Below are 14,549 nucleotides of genomic sequence, written 5' to 3'. Positions count from 1 at the left end.
ATACCCTTTCACTGGCATTGGAGAAGGCTTTCTACACTCACTGTACAAGTTCAAAAGTGGCCACACATTGTAATATATCAGTTACAAGTTTTAGCTTATTTGCTAAAACATGACCCAGCCAGGGCTCTGCAGCATGAATGGTTATTGTACAAATGCAAAACAGCTTGGTGTTAAGCATCATCAAGGTGATCCAGTAAGACAGTTTGATCACATTTTGGCTGGCAATCACATTCCCGCTGAAGCTCTCAGAGTCTCTGGTATTTTAGAGGATACCTGGAACTTCATATTCAGAATTCGGTCTCTCTTATTGCCACAAAACAGTATATATCCCAAGTACTGCATTCATTCCATATGAAAACTGAGGATCACTGGATTTTTTAAAAAAATATATGGAATTCTTTTTATTATTATTGTTATTTTAAAGAAATAGTTGCAGGATATGACAGTGATACCAAACGGCACTTCCTGATCTGGAAGTTGGCTTTTGTATCCATGATAACTTTATATGTAGTTGCAGGGACAAACCAGCAGCCATTCAATTCGCCTAAAGGAGTGATCCCAGCAATGATTTTCACACTCTCAAAGGAATTATAAAACTGTGCCTCAGGCTAAACCTTCTGCCCAATCAAAGACAGACAGATCAGCTTTGGGGCAAATCAGAAGTCTTGATTTATGCTGACCTGGATTTGGCTCTTTGCCCAAACTTTAATAGATACATTCCTAAACTCTCCTTTATGCCTACAAATTCTAATTTCTAAATGTAACTAAGCTGATAAAAATGGTGATAACATTCTTAGTCTTAAGAATCACTTCCAAACTTTTTATTCTTGCATGAAAAATGAGAAGTTTGACCCGATAACAAAAGTATTTAAATGCCAGGCTTTGTGGGTGGGGATGAGGTGCTACAAGGAGCATAAATAGGCATTCCGCACCTTCTTTGTTCACACTGAAACTTGGAGCACTGCACCTGTTCTTCAAAGGAGGAGGAGGGCAGAAAAGGTAAGCCTAGGAGCTCTTGCTTAGCAATGCACCTGTTAGAATCCTCTGACCTTTAGAGTCAAGTTACTTATTAAAGCACAGAAAAGAGGAGCTGAAAGGCACCTAGCCGGGAAACAACAGAGCAGCATCGCTGGCTAAAGAAAACACACACCAGATAATGCAGCCTTTATCTTTCTGTTCAGCTAACTTGCTGAAGGATGAGATTTTATTTTATTTGGCTTTGTGAATATGTATATTGCGTTAAGAAAGCAACATAATGCTTCTCACTTATTTCTTTCCATTCTTTATCCAGTAATAGCCTCAGATTTTCTGCCATCTGACTTCCTGTTCAGCAAAAACTGATTCTTACTGCTTCTTTTTAAGCTGTTTTTTTTTATGGCTTGACATCCACAGTAGATTCGATTAGCACCAGAGCTAAATCTTTCCTGGTTTGCACATCCATGGTTTAAAGGGACAAATTTATCTTTCTGTACTCTTTCTTTCCTATTTCTATTATCAATCTACTGCTGTCATATGGTTTTTATTTTGCTCTTCCTCCAAAGGTATCAGAGTGACATCTCCTGCCCTTTATTTAATGATCACAACAACCCTGTGAGGCAGGTCAAGCTAAGAAAGAGTAACCTCCACAAAAACATGTAGCAAGCTTCACAGCTGAGTGGAGATTTGATCCCCAAGGCTGTCTGGGACCCAGCCCAATTCTTGCTTCTTTGTTTATGCTGCTGCTGGAAGTGGTGTTTGTCGTATGCTGTGCTGGGAATATTTAACTTGGCATATGCTTTTCCCTGCTTAAACTGTTCCTTGGCCTCAAAGATCATCTACCCTATGTTCCTTTTACTCTTTAAATTGGACTACTTTGACCTGTTTTAAACATGATTCTGGTGGAGAAGATCTTACTCATGCAATCTTTTCATGAATATCCCACATTCTTGTTTAAATTGGACCCACAGCAATTTTGCATGCAAGTTCAGCATGCCAGAGATCTATGCCCCAGGTGGGCATTGTGTTAAAATGCTCATCTTACAAAGGAACCAGAATCACACATAGGGCAGTACTATTGAAACTCGGGTCATAAGTTATGCTTGTCTCCAGTATCATGTAAATCACACCTTTGTATGTGATCAGGGCAGAGCCCATATTTAAAATACAAACAAAAATCTGATGCTGCCAATGTATGATTTAAGCCTTAATCAAGATACTTATCAAAATGTGATTCAGGCATGTGAATTATCCTTAGCCATATGAAGCCTGGGTTCACCACCTTCTCACAAATCTGAGATAAGGTCTTTTTCGCTAGTGTTGCAGATTGGTTGCAGGAGTGTATCGCTTTCCGGAGGGTGAATCCACTTTTGGGGATTTCCCTGAAAGCGCTACAAGGAAGCGCTTTTTGCAGATTGGTTTCAGGTGTGTGGCAGATTGTCGACGACGTTGTGCATAACAGCAAATCAGTAGCGTTTTCAATTGGCAACCATTGTGCTATTTTGAAGGCGTGCAAAAAGCCCCATAGTCTATGCTTAAACAGCAAGCGTAAAGCCACTTTACCAGTGAACCAACCAAGTAAAGCATTTCTACATTCCAAAACAGCTGTGTTAATTGTTACTAAGTCTGCTAGGAAGCCATTTCAGTTCTCACAAATCTGTAGTCTGTCAAATAGAGCTAGCGAGCAGAGAATCTCTCAGTGATGGATCCCATCATAGTCTCTTTGACATCAGACTAAAATGGGGATTGATCAGTGTCTTTCAGAACTATCTATTTCCTATCAAACCAGAAAGAATATCATAGAATAATCCTGCTGGGAGAATTGAAATATTCTCACCCTTGGATAGCTCCATGCCTTTTATATAACTCATAGCATTTAGTCTTTAACCATTCATTTCTAACCTTCTTGTCAAACAAGTATACCCTCAAGAATTTTTATTTCATGACAACATTCCTCTGATGCCTTTCCACCCAGTCCAGGTCACCAAGGAGGCAAAGATTTCAACATTAAAGAAGAAGGGAGGCAGGGGTCACATGTTCATTTCAATTTTTCACTTTTAAACAGTTCCATTTTTGTCATTTTCATCATCACCACGGTTTGATTTGCTAATTTGCTTTTTTTTTCCATTGGTTTCCTCCTTCCCTTTTCCTTTCCTCTACTGTGAAGGTTTGTATTATAATTGGCTAGGCTGGGCAGGCAGCCTACAATCTAAGTTTCAGTCTGAACAAAGAACCATCTTGAAAACTCTTTATTTAGCATCTAATTTGTTGCCCATAGTCAATCGCGTAAAGGTTACATTTCCCAGAATGCACTAAGGCATAGCACCTCAGGGGAGGGGCAATGATTCACTGACCACTGGCCTATCCCAGTTCTGGGTGAGTCCTGGAGGTCAGGTGGTAGCAAGTTGCAGGCAGTTGCCGCCAGTCCTGGCCCCAATAAGCCCTCCCTTAAATGCCAAAACAGCCTGGAAAGCTTTTATTGACAGAAACCAAGGATAGGAAACTAGAAATGTTATTGTGGTCACCTAACCGTCCACACAGGGGGCATTCATTTCTTAAAGCTGCAGGTATTGATTTTATTATTTTGGATATTTTTAACCTCCGGGTTTTTTGATTCCTTTAAAAAAAAATTCTTTTTTTAAGAAACCTGGATCCTTTTTCAGGTTTGTAGAAAGATCTGTCTGGTATGTTCACGGCTTTAGTCTCCAAACATGGATATCGATGGGACCATGTTGAGAATTAGATGATATATTGGTTGTTGATGAATAATTCTTTAAAGGTATATTCACACTTGAATTGGAGTATTATTATTATTATTTTATTCATACCTTGTCTTTCTGCCCAGTGGGAACCCAAAGCAGCTCAAATCATACCCTTTTCCTCTATTTTTCCTCATAACAACCCTGTGAGGTAAGTTAGGCTGAGACTGTGAGATTTGCCCCAGGGCCCCCTGCAAGCTTCCATGGCAGAAGTAGGAATTTGAACACAATTTCCCCAGGCCCTAGTCCAGCGCTCCAACCACTACACACTACACTGAATGTTCTTCCAGCCAATAATTACTGATTTTATTAACACTGATCAAACTTCCACACAAATAGTGGGAGATGCTCAAAGCTTCATGCACCAAAGTGTGGTAAGCAACTCTTACCAGTCGGTTGTTCCTTTTTTGGGGGGCGGGGGGGTTATCAAGGAATTTACACAACTTCACAGCTATGGTTATTATTCTGTAGGCAGCTGCACATTTGTTGTATGCCGCCATTGTTCCTTCTGGCACATTCCAAAGACTGAATAATCCTCTTGCTCTTTCTACCCTCTAGCTTTAGCAATGGAGAAGAACTTAGTATCTGTATTTCTTTTGATCATTGCTGTCGCATACACCTTGGCAAAAGATGCTGCAACAAAAGACATGAAAAAGGACACCAAAGAAGCCAGAGACCCCAAAATAAAACTGCCTCAGACTCTCTCAAGAGGTAAAAATATGCTAGTTAAATATTGGTCTCTTAATTTGCCACCTATATTACCTGTCTGGGAGTTATTACTCTGACCCACCTATACATATAAAGGAAATAATTTCAGGAATATACTATCAGATATTTATGTTTCTGACCTGATGGTTACCTTGATTATATTTAGGAATGGCACCAAGTTCCACAGCTGCACTCTTTTGACTCAGACTTATCCACCTCTTTTGCTTTTCCCTTGTGCAGTTCAAACCCAAGAACATCTATATTCTACCTTTTCCTGCTCTCTCATACTGAATTTCCCCCAAATTGGGAACAAAAGCTAAGAGAATGCACAAAGTAAAAAGGCTTCCACAGATAACATTCAAACCAAAATTACATGTTTATATATACCCCCTTTTTATTTAGATTTTGCTCAAATAACTACCTTCATTATTGGTCAATTCTATATGTTTATTACTTCAAGTTCAGTTTCATTACCTATTTAGTCTTAAAAAAACACACCAAGAGGGTGTGAGCTGGATGGGTGAGCTGAAGTCCTACTTCTGCAATGTGCTCATATGTGTGTTTGTCTCAAACCATCCTCCCTGAGGGTTTTCTCTGCTTCGGTATCCAGAGAAGAGTGGGGTTTTGTTTATTTTGGGGAAGTTATATATTATCCATATTATCTTTTGTTCTAATTGTGCTCAAAAATCACTTTTTCTTCTCATTCTGAATATACCATTTTCCAAACCTGATTTGCTACAGCCTTTTGGAAAAGCATGAGTTTCCAGGGGTCCTGTCTGCTACCCCCAAAACCAGTTTCTTTCCATCAGTCCTTCATGGCTGCCATTTTCTCTTCCACATTTACCCACACACATGCACATATAATTGCTCTTTTTGGTCATCAAGTCACGGCCAACCAGCAATACCATAAGGGTTTTCAAGACAAGAGATGTGCATAAGTGGTTTGCATCCGTGTAGAGACCCTGGATTTCTTAGTGGTTTTCCATCCAAATACTAGACAAGGCCAACCCTACTTAGATCTGATCAGGTGGCAATGACTACAGCACAATAACATTGTATCGTTTGCTGATTTGTTTTACAGCCCCGCCTCCCCAGTGGTACAGAGAGGGGGGAAATGGCGGCTGATGGAGGAAAGGGTGCAGAAAACACTTCCATGGGGTTGCCCTTTGCCAAGGGGCATGCCTCTACAGTGGCAATGACCCCAAAATAGAGAATCTCTGTCATGGGGATACACCCTTTGTACTTCTTCTATAAACGAGCACAACTGGTCTATGTTTAGAGTTCTTATCAAATCAAAAACCAACAACTTTAGTTAATAACTTACTAGCAAAAATGCAGTAAGTAATTAACTATATAAGGATTCTGGGGAGTAGCAAACGCTTCAAAAGTGGAGCCATATTAGGAATCAATTCTCTAAATATCACAGTAAGCAAAGAGGCGAAGTTAATTCATCTCAGTGCCGGCTTTTCAGTACCTCTTACATTAAATCACAACCAAACACTTTCTCAAAAGGAAGTTTCAGTTGTGTAGCCATGCTCGTCTGAAGCAGCTGAACAAAGTTGGAGTCCAGTGGCACCTTTAAGACCAACAAAATTTTATTTTGTGTCCCTTGAATAAAACTTTGTTGCTCTTAACAGTGTCCCTGGACTTTGTTCAAAAGAAAGTGGCAGGCTAAAGGAAACCAGATACAACAATTCATTTTTTAAAAATTAGAATCGCTTGTGTCTGATTAGTCATGAAATTAACACTTTCAATCACAATGCATTTTAAAATTAAACCCAATTTGTCACTTTGCTTCAGGCTGGGGTGATTATCTTATCTGGACTCAGACTTATGAAGAAGCTCTCTTCAAAGCCAAGTCAAAGTAAGTTCTTGAATCTCCGAAAGGTGTTAAAATAGCACCACCTTGTGCAACTCTGCAGTTCTTCTCTCTCATCATTTTTAGCCATAGACAATGAGAACTGTTTGAATGAACTCTTCAGATTTAATATCCCAATTTGGGATATTAATCTCCCTCACCAGTCTTTATTTTCTTGTAATCAACGGTGAAGTTCTAAAGTAGAATTTTTGTTTCCATTTCAGCAACAAACCTATAATGATCATCCACCACTTGGAAGATTGTCCTCATAGCCAAGGTACAATTATTTCTATTTTTGGCATGTGCTTAAGCAAAGTAATTGCTTCTTTAAAAAAAACTGAGCAGTAATATCAGGGCTCTTTCAGCCTCACCTCCCTCACAGGGTGTCTGTTGTGGAGAGAGGAAAGGGAAGGCGATTTTAAGCCACTTTGAGACTCCTTCAGGTAGAGAAAAGCAGCTTAGAAGAACCAACTCTTGTTGTTGTTGTTTAAATATCCTCTAAAAGTGAACAATCCTGCTCTTGCCCCATAGTTAAAAGTAAATCAGTGTGAGGTATGAAGGAGTGGGGATGTCTACCTAAATTTGTTTGTGTTGTGCATTCTCACAGATAACAAGAGCCTGAGACCATATGTTCTTTCCCCACCCCAAATTGAAATTTGGTAGCAGGATTTCCACATCAGAGGTTGTAGCTTTCAGCCAGGTTCAAATTTTAGCACCTCATTCAAGAAGTGAAATTTTAGTTCATAGAATCATCATAGAATCCTAGAATCCTAGAATAATAGAGTTGGATGGGACCTCCTGGGTCATCTAGTCCAACCCCCTGCACTTTGCAGGACACTCACAACCCTATCACTCATCCACTGTAACCTGCCACCCCCTTGAACCTTCACAGAATCAGCCTCTCCATCAGATGGCCATCCAGCCTCAGTTTTAAAATTTCCAAAGATGGAGAACCCACCACTTCCCGAGGAAGCCTGTTTCACTAACTGTCTAACTGTCAGGAACTTCTTCCGGGTGTTATATTGTTCAAGGTGCGCCAGAGGTCCAGTTCCAGAAGGAGCAAAGGATGTCCACTGAGTATAGATTTCAGTCTCAGCTTTTTATTCTGTGTGCTTAGTAATTGTATGTACTAGGCTAAGACATCTGACTTTCCAAAACTATACACATTGATTGTGATTACCTTGAACTACATTTGTTTCAAGACCTGTGCATAGACTGATTTACAGTTCATTTTAGACAGTTACTCGCTTCCAGCATTATACAAGAGATCATGACAATTGTTGGAATGTATAACTATAAGGTTTGTGCCATACGTCAACCCTCTCAATTCCTTTCCCCTCCAAAAAGAGTTATTTTTATTTTTTTTTCCTTCTTAGCACTGAAGAAAGTGTTTTCTGAAAACAAAGAAATTCAAAAGTTGGCTGAGAAATTTATTCTCCTCAATCTCGTCGTAAGTTTAAGTGACATTTCATTAACTACCCTGTTTTTAGTCCTCTCAAGTAATTATCAATGGGAGTCTGAGAAATTTAACTGCCCAAACTTATAAAGACACAAATATTGAGTTTGTCATGTGGTACTCTGAATGATATACAAACAGTGATTAAAACATGGAATTTGCTGCCAGATGATGTAGTGATGGCCACAGGAATAAACAGCTTTAAAAAGGGATTAGAGAGATTCATGAAGGATAGGTCTGTTAGTGGCTACTAGCTACTAACTGAGGGGCACCTCCCCATTCAGAGGCAGTCAACCTCTAGTCCTGGGCAGGAATTTAAAGCCAATCTCTGAATTCCAATGCTAGGAAGCAACATCAGAAGAAGACCTCAGTCTCTATACCTTGTTACTGGCCCTCCAGACGAACTGTGCAATCTGACCACTGTGCAATCTGGCCACTGTGTGAGACAGGATTATGGACCACTGATTTGATCCAGCAGGGCTCTTCTTAAGTCCTTATGTTATTATATTGAAACAGTGTTCTTATATTGAAACACACATGCTTGACAAAATAGATACTCAGATGTCCTTCATGTAGGTTAGTGGACATATTTGGTACAGTTTTCTTACATGAAGATTGTTTCTGTGGAGGAAAAAATGTGGAAAGCCAATATTAGCACTGTGGTTTATTGCAAATGTATATCCATTAATTTGCGAGACTAAAATAGCCAATTGTGTGGTTTAAAGGTAAACCTTAAAAGAAATTTTAATTTTTTTATTTGTATTTTAGTATGAAACCACAGACAAACATCTCTCCCCTGATGGCCAATATGTTCCCAGAATCCTGTTTGTAGGTAGGTATTAGAATTCAGAGATACCTGTTTGAAAAACCCATTCCAGTGTGTGATTATGTATACCAATTTCAGTGCATGATTTCCAATAATAGTACTTATTGTAGAATAAAATTTCCTCATATCATTCAGCATGAATGGAAGAAAAACTAAACAGTCAGTTGTAGGTATGGATTCCTTTACATGATCCATTATGGTGAAAAAAATGCACCCTCTTAAGTGTTTCTATGTCATCAAGGAGAATGTTTCTACCAGTCAACAACTGATAATCTTGTTTCACAAGTCCAAAGTACATAAGTATATAAAATCTTATGCTGAAATACACACAGCCAGGTGGATATTTTAGCTCATTCCTTATGGTACCTGTGTTTTCTCCTTGGCTGTATAAATAAGTGTGCCCATGGCATCCTTCACTGATGGTGGTCTTCTGGCCAACAGGACATTACCAAGTCCATCAAACACAAATGCAGGACCTCTTGTTCCATGACTGTCGTGACACTAAATGGATCCTTCACACAACATTATGTCCCCACATCTCCCCCCACCTTCTGTAGTTCAGCATGGTTTTCTATGCATGTGTGTCAGTCAAGGGAGAGGGAGAAATCTAACCATTTAAAAATAAGTTGTTCAAAGCTACTCATTCTATTCCATAGCAATATCCCTCCAAATTTAATTATTTTCCAAATATGTGTACCCACCCCCTGCTGCCTTTCTCTTTTAAAAAAGATATTAACAGTGCAATCCTAAACTGCAGTGCATTACAAAGAATGTAACCCTAGGAATTCATTCTGATTCTTCCCGCTGACATGATTTTAAGACCATCAGTGGAGGCTTTAAGCCTCTGTTCATCCCCTCCCCAGACACATGCAGTTTGCAGTCTGTTCATATAATATGGAGGGAAGGGGTAATTCAGGGAACAGAATAATGTGAGATTAACCATGTGGAAACACAAAACTTGATTATGCCTGGTAGGCACAAAAGTAGGAGCCATCTGCATTGAAACCAATTCCATTGTTTTTAACTGGAAGTAAACAGTTTTTTACCACTTCTCTTCTCCAGATCCTTCACTGACAGTTAGAGCAGATATTACTGGAAGATATTCCAATCGCCTCTATGCTTATGAACCTTCAGATATTGCACTGCGTAAGTATTGTCTGCTTTGTACTGCTGTATCCAACATACCTTTGCAATGGACTGGTCATTCTACAATAAGGGTTCCACTTATCTGTTCAACAGCACAACAGTCCTATTTTACAATATGGGTAAAATCACACAAGAAAGAATCTACAGACCCTTCCCATGAATGTGTTATATATTACATTAGTGCATGACACTTACAAAGTCACCAGGTGGCATTAAGCAAAGAATTCCAAAACCTCAGCCCCCATTTGTATAGAAAGAAATCAATAGTAACCATATTTATTATCCATCAATTACATTTTTATCCCACCTTTCATCTAAGGAGCTCGGGGTAGTGTACCTGATTCTACCCTCCAGTATTTTATCCTCACAATGACCTATGAGATAGGTCATGCTGAAAGTGCACAACTAGCTCAAGGGTATACAGTGGGTTTCATAGCCGAGGGTGGATTTGAGCCCTTGTCCCCTTGTAAGCATTGCATCACTTGGGCTCAAGTTGTTTCTGTTGTCTGGGTTTCTACAAGCCACGAAATGCATGAGTTCATGGAATAAGCTGCAGCCACCAGAACCCCTTAAAGGCTGCCCTATAGCATGAGTGGTCAACCTGTGGTCTTCCAGATGTTCATGGACTACAAACACTGGCAGGGGCTCATGGGAATTGTAGTCCATGAACATCTGGAAGACCACAGGTTGACTACCCCTGCCATATAGGAAAGGCTGCACAGGAGACTTCAGTATAAGGAGAGATTGGCAAGGTCACTCCCTTTTTGTGCCAACTCCTACATGAGGAGAGCAAGTGCTTGCGTATGCGTGTATGGGGGGATACTTTTGTCCCCTTTTTTGTTATTGTGCATGTGTGAAATTTCTATGGATATATCCCCAGCCAAGTCTCCCTAATCCCCAGAAGCAGCTGGAGTGCACTGGGAGATGGCAGAGGAAAGGTCGAAAGATTTGTTCTGTAAACGCATGCCATCTACAGTTGGTCAGATCCAGCCTACTACATCCTCTAATCCATTAAACTAAAACATTCCCAGTAATTTAATCATACATACACAGCTTAAGACATTTCCAATGCAATCTTCAATTCAGAAGAATTCGTTCTAGAGGCTTTACCAAAAGAACTCTGGTTTGAAAGAAAAGGATGCAGAGGTTTACAAGTATGGAGACTGACCTACTGCTTAGGACCAAACTAGAATTACATGTGACCTAAGTTGGGTGGGAGTGTCTGACCTGACTCTCAGTCACATGTATTAACGGAGGACCTTACCTTGAAAGTGTTCTGGTTTGACTTTGGAGTGCTGCAAAGCAGAGGGGGGGGGAGGTGATTCAGACTTCTGCCCCCCCTCACACACACTCATACCCTTTCCTCTAGCAGAATTGGATGTGCAGGGTCCTGTTTTTCTTTTCCCTGGCTCCATAAATATGACTAAGGACCTACCTGGCCTCTTGTGTCATATGGAACATCTAGTTCGGTCATTAGGATGCAGAATCCTGCCTGCATCCTAGTCAAGGAGGATTTCTTCTTAAAACCTGATGTAATCTCACTAACCCAATTAGGGTTAGGATCTGCTTCTCACGATAGGACTACCACTTGACAACCATCTCCACAAGGTGATTTATCGAGAGTTTGCCTCCAAGCCAAACATCCCCGCTGCAGCTTTTGTATCAAACACAAGCCACATAGGGGGGAGGGGGATGTTCGATCCTCATTTTATTATTTACTCAGAATTATATTTCTATCCTGCCTCCCCCAAAGTCTCTGGGTGGGCTACAACATATAAAGCACACCATTAAATTTACAAATATCTTAAACTTTAAAATCACATTAAGAGACATAATAACCATTTCGCAAACATCATCATCATCAGAACCAATTGACAAGATATGCCTCATTGAAGGAGGAAGTTCAGGTAGCTTCCAGGTGGGATGAGTTACATGAAGAGCATTCTTATACCCACTTAAATCTGAATATTCCAACTGAGAACGAGGCTTTCAAGACAGACCACTAAGAAGTGTATATTATTATTTCTTGTCACTGTACTTGTGATGTGAAAAGAAATGTAAGATCACACAGTTTCCCTAATTTGGGATCACAGGCAAAGAAACACTTGCAGAGTACTGATTTCGTATTAATTCTGTGTGTGTGTGTGTGAGAGAGAGAGAGAGAGAGAGAGAGAGAGAGAGAATAACTTTTGGATTTGTTTTTGTTTAGTGCTCTCAAACATGCAGAAAGCACTGAAGCTCCTGAAGACTGAATTGTGAACAAAGAGCCCAGCAAGCTCATCTCCCTCTTCTAATTATTCCTATAAAACTTATTCTGAGTAGAGAATATAAGTTGGTCTTAGATATGCACATCAGCCCATGGGATGCATAACTAACAGCTCAGTGGTGTTGTGAAGACTGGTTTTGTACAATATGGAATTTTAAGTATTGACTGCTTTTATACACTACGCATAGAAGAGTACTGTATGCTCTTTTCTGCAAATCAGGATTTAAAAAATAAATGTACTTCATGATGTTTACAGAAACACAGCCTGTCTTGTATTGTGATTTTGGACAGAACCAGCTCTATAGTTTCCCAGGAAAAAGTAATACAGAGAAAAAGATCTGGAGAGATGGGGGGGGGGATGCTGCTGTGATGCCATAGAGCAGCCTTTCTCAACTTTTTACCATCAAGAAACCCCTGAAATTTCTTCAGGCTCTGAGAACCCCCAGAAGTGCTAGATCATGCAGAATATGTGCAGAAGTAACTTAGGCTGAAGTTAAGATATTCAAACAATAGGTACAGGATACAGACTAGCACAAACAATAAATAACCTTTTCTCCAACATGTCAAAGCCAGTGCAAGGACACTGTAGAAAGATTGGTACCTTTGGGATCTAGATATCGGGGAGCTGAAAAATACTGGTATTTCCTGTTATCTACCAAAGTGGTATTTTGTATCCAAGGGGTTTTTTGGGGGGGGGGGATGTTGGTATTATTTGGCTCCATTAGTCCCTATTGTGAATATTTTTTAGAGGGCTGGAGGGGGTTGCATTTTGTGAAAATTACACCAAAATATTAGCAAAGCTTCAGGTGCATGTCCTTTATGTAAGCCTAGATTTCAAGTGAATTAGACCAAGAGGTCCACTTTTATTGGCCCCCAAACAAGGTGCCCTCAGCCATCCTCCATTGCTTCCTATGCGGTGTGGGATCCCATGTTTCTCCAGGGTAAAGGATAGCCAAAGACATAAGAAAAGGCAAAGCAATCCCTGGCCTAGTCTCTTAAAGCAGACAGAACCAACAAGATCAAGCAACCAATGCCAAAGCAGGGAATTCCAGCAGAAGTGTAGGACAACGTAGCAGGCTTAGCATAACAATTGTACAACCCAAGAAACCAATCCAACGTCAAATCCAATCCAGTGTCAAATCAGAGAAGCATCCAGGTTAAACAGACCAAGACCAACAAATGTAAAATCAGATAAACTGAGGCAATGCACAATCCAAAAATTCAAAGCAATTTCAAAACAAAGAATCCATCACATTGCAAGCCTAAAACTGTCAGTTTCAAAACCTGTAAATTTCACAATGTATTTGGAAGCAGGAGTTAAAGTGTAGCTTAAAACTGGGCTTTGATTTCCCCTTTGCATCACAGAAACCTGGCCACGTAAAACATACAGAACAGAGCACTTTAGGATTCCAAACCGTTCTACGTACTTCAGTTGAACAATACCCTGAAATTAACAGTAGACTGATCCTGTCCTTTAAAAAAGAGAAACTCTTTTGCACGGGATATATATAGCACAACACAGAATGCTCTTGCCAACTACTCTTCTCCATCATATCCAGACTAAAATTGACAATTCAGAACAAGCTGAAGATGTTGATCTAGACAGATAAATTATAAATCTCTCCTATTTCCAGCATTAAGGTATTATATATTAGGCTAAGAGAGACTAATTGGCCCAAGGCTACACAGTGAGCCTCATGGCTAAGTGGTAATTTGAACATAGCTGCCTCCTATCTTTATCCTTATCCAACCATAAAGCAATTGCACATTATTTGTGCGTAAGCCCCCTTGGCTCCCAAGGCCACATCCTTAGGCTCCCAAGGCTCCCATACACACATGCAAACACACACCACTTTGTTGGTGCAAGATCTAATACAAATCCAAAACACATGATATTGCCTACACTTTTTTGCTTGTTGTGCAGTGGCCATATTTTAGGCTGGACAAAATATATAAATTCTTTTGTAAGAGCCACTTTGGGTACTCACTGGGGAAATAGACAGACAGGGAAAGAGAGAGAAGCAAGCAATGGAAAATCTCATGGGCAGGAGCAAACAGGCAGATCCAAACATAGAATCATAGAATCATAGAGTTGGAAGGGGCCATACAGGCCATCTAGTCCAACCCCCTACTCAACGAAGGATTAGCCCTAAGCATCCTAAAGCATCCAAGAAAAGTGTGTATCCAACCTTTGCTTGAAGACTTCCAGTGAGGGGGAGCTCACCACCTCCTTAGGCAGCCTATTCCACTGCTGAACTACTCTGACTGTGAAAAACTTTTTCCTGATATCTAGCCTACATCCTCTGATACGACTAATCTGTGAGTTTTGCAAGTATGGATTAGTCATAACATTTAAGAACAGAGTTAATTTGGCTAGTTTTGAATTGGCTAGCTAAGTCCCAAGTTACAAGGCAAATACTTGAATAACTATGGTTTCCAACTGGCCTGGAGAAAATATTTAATCCCTTAAATAGCTTAATTGTATGTTATTTCACTATATATGCCCTGAAAAACTTAAATCAGACCATTCTCACACATAAAGCATCTACCTAGAC

At 40.0% G+C, this 14,549-nt stretch overlaps 1 protein-coding gene across 1 annotated transcript; it reads left to right on the top strand.

The window, feature by feature from the left end:
- Positions 1-874: 874 nt before the first annotated feature.
- On the top strand, positions 875-12,253 carry AGR2 (anterior gradient 2, protein disulphide isomerase family member). The gene is made up of 8 exons (XM_077303697.1): positions 875-999; positions 4,293-4,445; positions 6,243-6,306; positions 6,525-6,577; positions 7,677-7,750; positions 8,525-8,588; positions 9,645-9,728; positions 11,938-12,253. The coding sequence occupies exons 2-8, from the start codon at positions 4,301-4,303 to the stop codon at positions 11,985-11,987; spliced, it is 534 nt and encodes a 177-aa protein (XP_077159812.1). The 5' UTR covers positions 875-999; positions 4,293-4,300; the 3' UTR covers positions 11,988-12,253.
- The last annotated feature ends 2,296 nt before the right edge of the window (positions 12,254-14,549 follow it).

Source organism: Paroedura picta, chromosome 11 (assembly GCF_049243985.1).
Source record: "Paroedura picta isolate Pp20150507F chromosome 11, Ppicta_v3.0, whole genome shotgun sequence".
Lineage (NCBI taxonomy): Eukaryota > Metazoa > Chordata > Lepidosauria > Squamata > Gekkonidae > Paroedura > Paroedura picta.
This window is presented reverse-complemented; position numbering and strand designations above follow the sequence as displayed.